Here is a 4,692-nt window from a genome sequence, read left to right as displayed (position 1 = left end):
AGAAACGCTAAAACTCTTTCGGAGTTGGTCCTCCGCAAATAAGAAGACTTCTCTGGTCGCGAAACGTGCTTGTGAGACAAATGGATAATGTAAACAACGACTTCCCATGTCGGACAGGGGGGTCACATGGCAAGACCCTCTACATGAATCACTGTACGGGACACCCTATACTAGATACTGTATGACAAAATAAACCCAGAAAGAGTGCTGGAAGAAATGTAATATCCGTCCCAAACCGGGCGTGAGGCGTGCCACTTTTGGCGGGCGGTGTCAGAGGCGTAAATTTCCCCCCAACCCTTCTGTCCCTGTCGTCTGACTCTCGCTATTTTAGGTAAACAGATGGTGGACGTATATTTAGCTTTGTTTTTACAGGTGCAGATTCATGTATTGCCTCCTATATAGCCTACATGGCGCTGTCTGGAGGTCTTTTGGGTGCACTTCTGACTGTCCAAGTGGCCCTGTCATTTATCGTTCCCTCAAGTGGAGTGCCCACGTCTTGGATGGGAGACGTTGAAACGGATACTCCTTAGAGGAGGAAGTCTTGAAAGCCCACGCCAATATTCTTCGCATCTGCGTTTGTTATTCCAGAGGATGCGAGTAAGAGGGGGACAATGAAAAGAAAAACAATCAACAGATCGGGCTTCAAGATAAGAAACCCGACACTTTATTTGTGAGGCGAGTTTTGCAGACGTGACGTGAGTGGGAGGGGCTTAGGGCCCGACCGTACATTTGAGAAGTGGCCAGATCATATTGATTTCTGACCTGGGGCCGTGGCGGATACCTTATACTTACTAATACTGAGTCCGATCCACGTATTGGTTCCGGTATCGAAACAGCTGTTTTGTCAATAAGAACTGTCAAACGAAAAAGCATTCCAACGATGCCGGTGATGTACTCTACCTGTCAAACATTATCTCTAATAACATGTCAGTCCATTTGTGTCTAGCCTATGGCGATGTTTATCTCGGGCTTGAATCGTGGGAGGAGCGAAAGGTTCTCGGGTTTCCAGGCCGTCCCAAATGTCCGACTCCTCGGGGTCTCCGTCTGTCTATCAAAATCACAGCTCTGTTCCCCCCGCCTGGCACAAACAAGCCTGGGTCCCGCCAGAATCCCGCCCGGAGCCACCAGCCACCACCCGGGCTATTCAATCCCTCATTATCTCGAGAGCAAACAGCCTATTGGGCCATTGTCGCGAAAATAATTAGATAGGGTGTGAAGTTTTCGCCATGTACTCGCCATGTTATTCTATCTATTTTCCCGTCAATTAGCTGACTGTTGTGACCATCGGTCAGGTGTAAGAGGAGACGGGGGACAGAGTGGTGTGGAAATAAACTCAGAACTCTGCGCGCTCTATCGTTCGAGCTACGCCTGAGATACTCTTTTGACACCTAAGTGCATCTCATGTTACATTGATTGACATTGTCGCCATAGTGAATAATTTAGTAAACCATTGGAATAATATCGATATATCCGGCGCGCACACTCCTGACCAATCACGGCAAAGCAGCTGGCTATTAATGTCGCCCTAAAATAATAATGTCAAAAAGTAGCAACCCCACACGTTGGCCTGTTTGTAGTGTCGTTTTTTCCCTGCTACACACACACACACGCACGCACGCACGCCGGAGTTTTGTGTGTAGCGCTAGCACAGTAGCAGGTCGCAAGCGAGCGGACAAGCCGGTCGGATCGCTTCGGGCTCAACCGTGGGGACGCCATGCTACCTTCGTTCGGGTTCACCCAGGAGCAGGTCGCCTGCGTGTGCGAGGTCCTGCAGCAGAGCGGGCAGATCGAGCGCCTCGGCCGCTTTCTCTGGTCGCTGCCCGCCTGCGAACACTTACACAAAAACGAGAGCGTGCTCAAGGCAAAGGCAGTGGTGGCCTTCCACCGAGGAAACTTCCGGGAGTTGTACAAGATCTTGGAGAGTAACCAGTTCGGGCCCGAGAATCACCCCAAGTTACAGCAGCTATGGTTGAAGGCACATTATATGGAGGCCGAGAAGTTGCGAGGCCGGCCGCTCGGCGCCGTGGGGAAGTACCGTGTCCGCCGAAAGTTTCCGCTGCCCCGTACCATCTGGGACGGCGAGGAAACCAGCTACTGCTTCAAGGAGAAGTCCCGGGGTGTGTTACGGGAGTGGTACGCTCACAACCCGTACCCTTCCCCGAGAGAAAAGAGAGAGCTAGCCGAGGCCACGGGTCTGACGACAACGCAAGTCAGCAACTGGTTCAAAAACCGGCGGCAGAGGGACAGGGCAGCTGAAGCGAAAGAGAGGTAAGCCTACCGCTACTACCATTCATTCGCTACATGCTACACAGTGCATGGGACCAGTCAGTACATTACATACACAATGCCCTGGAAATATATCCCCTAGTGTCAGTGCAAACACATTTCTTGAATTGAATTACAGGTTAAGGTTGCCAGTTAACTTAAAAACATGTGAACGCGAGGTATGTAATTGTGTCCCGTTGTAGTACAAGAGCACCTCCTGTGTCTTCGTAAGTTCTCTCTGTTCGCGGAACAGTATGGTAAACATGACCGACTTTCGGTTGGCTTTGTGTGCATGTGGGCATATCTGTGTGTCCAGAAGCCTTCACAAAACAACATGTTGGGTTTCCCTGTGTGTACCTGTCACCATTACTAAAACAGCAGCTAGGAAAATGTATTTGTGAACCAACAAGTACACCGATGTTGCAATCCGCACTGCTAGCCGCCATTTTTGTTCTAACACACGAGGCAGCTAACGTTAGGTCTACACACGCATGAATTTCCCTTTCAAATACCACTGAACTGTAGAAAATTAGTGTTACAGACTTATGTCTAAAAACCTAGGAGATGTGGGAGAACGTTTTGGCCTGTTCGTCAAAAAAGTAAATTTAATAGTGTAACGTTAACTGTTAAAGCAATAGCAGACATGTTCACCTGTAAATTCACAATTCCGAATATTTTTCACTTTTATAATCATGTTGGAAGGATGTCTGAATCATATTTTAGGGGGAAAAGAATAAATACCAACAGTGTGTATTATCAGAATATTCATTCATGGCTATGTATATGCAAACGGTATGGTTTAGATGTATTTTTGGTTAGTAGAGTTGAGTTGTATTTGCAAGTGTATAGACGCCGACTTGTGTTATTGTTAAAAATATTCAGAACGACTTCTCACATTTACTTCTTCTCTTTCCACAATGATCAGGGAACAACAAGAACAGACCAAACTGGGGCCGGACCAGGTCGGGCAGCCAGGCGAGGACCAAGTCGACAGAACCCCTGGATCGGAGCTGGGCCACGAGGACAGTAAACAGAACATATTCACGTCCATGCAGAACCCAGGACAAAATTCCGTAACACCCACCGACATGAACACTCCTATGGGCACGCTAGCGCCGTCCGGTCCGGGGCCAGCGGGGCCCAGCGCCGTGGCCGTAAGTAACTCGGACGTTCTAAACCCCCAGTCTATGCAGGGCGCCATGATGGCAACGATGGCCTCAGACTTGGTCAGCTTAGGGCCCTAACACTTACCTCTGCCACTGAACCACCGTGGCACCAGCCCAAAGACACACTTCTCATATAGCCGTGAGAAAGAAAACTAACATATCCGCGCTTGACAATCAAATACACAAGGAAGTTAAACAATGGCCAGGTCTAGAAAGTACAACCCACCCAAAACAGCAGACGGTTTGAAAACTACAAGAAGATGCAGTAAGAATATTGTGGATGTACAAATGACGTTTTTAGTTTTGTACGAGTGCCATCTTGTGCTGTGTTTTTATTTTTTATGGTTGTTGTTGTTGTTGTTATCTTTACCATATGTGCGCACTTGCCAAAAGTATTGTTGTAAATAATCCTAGGGTATAGGAAATAGGTTGTTATACTGTTGTTGCGACCAAGATAGGTAAAGCCGTAGGGCTTCGCTGCCGTGGTGTTTTTAGTACTAACTAGACTCATGTCGTCTGCAAACAGCATTCGTTATCCCCCCTCAGAGCTTAACTAATACTTCAGTCGCCAGGAGTTAACCAGAGTTAAGAAAGGGTAGCACAAGTCCCACCTTATCCTACCTGTGTTGTCCTCAGACTACTACTAGAAATATAATCATCATGTAATATACATCTTACCGCCAAATCTTTCTGGACTCTTAGAGCTTATGCCCTAGTCTCGGATATATAGTTAGCTACAAGCTGTAACTGGTCCATGCATTTTGTGCGCATCATATGTCTTTAATCGTTGTTTATATCCCATGAATATTGTTCAGAATTTGCTTGTTTCGACTGAAACTTCTCCCAATTAGTATGAATAAAATTCATACGACATGTATACTTAGTTTTCTTTTTGTGAGAGGACTATTCATTCAGTCAATGACTCATGAATGGATATGTGGTAAGTAGAGGAGCAGTAATAACAAAAGAATGCATGTTGTGTGTCGTTAGAAATATGTATTTTTTTTTAACGCCAAGGTTTATCATAATGTTTTTTGTGTGTGATAGAAAATAGCTCAGTCAAAAGAAGGCGGAGATCCATTTTGGAGAAAAATCTAAAGACCCACAAATCTAAAGAGATCAAAATAAACTAGCGGTGTGTTTTTGTGGGAGCAAAGATGCCAGGACCGCGGAAAGAAATATACAGGTTACAAAGGCCGCCTACAAAATGTCATTCATGTCACTGCAATAACTAACCCATCTGCTTGGACACAAAATACTG

General features: G+C 46.5%; 1 protein-coding gene across 1 annotated transcript; it reads left to right on the top strand.

The window, feature by feature from the left end:
- Window positions 1–1,534: 1,534 nt before the first annotated feature.
- Window positions 1,535–4,314, top strand: LOC118417965 (homeobox protein SIX1-like). The gene is made up of 2 exons (XM_035823735.1): window positions 1,535–2,268; window positions 3,191–4,314. The coding sequence occupies exons 1-2, from the start codon at window positions 1,715–1,717 to the stop codon at window positions 3,507–3,509; spliced, it is 873 nt and encodes a 290-aa protein (XP_035679628.1). The 5' UTR covers window positions 1,535–1,714; the 3' UTR covers window positions 3,510–4,314.
- Window positions 4,315–4,692: the final 378 nt, after the last annotated feature.

The sequence above is a fragment of the Branchiostoma floridae genome, chromosome 1 (genome assembly GCF_000003815.2).
Source record: "Branchiostoma floridae strain S238N-H82 chromosome 1, Bfl_VNyyK, whole genome shotgun sequence".
Lineage (NCBI taxonomy): Eukaryota > Metazoa > Chordata > Leptocardii > Amphioxiformes > Branchiostomatidae > Branchiostoma > Branchiostoma floridae.
This window is presented reverse-complemented; position numbering and strand designations above follow the sequence as displayed.

What these genes read in the sequence shown, in the direction of transcription:
- LOC118417965 (XM_035823735.1), top strand. Translation starts at nt 1,715, where the DNA reads ATGCTACCTTCGTTCGGGTTCACCCAGGAGCAGGTCGCCTGCGTGTGC. An exon ending in GCAGCTGAAGCGAAAGAGAG is followed by an intron (nt 2,269 to 3,190) that starts GTAAGCCTACCG and finishes CACAATGATCAG; the next exon opens with GGAACAACAAGAACAGACCA.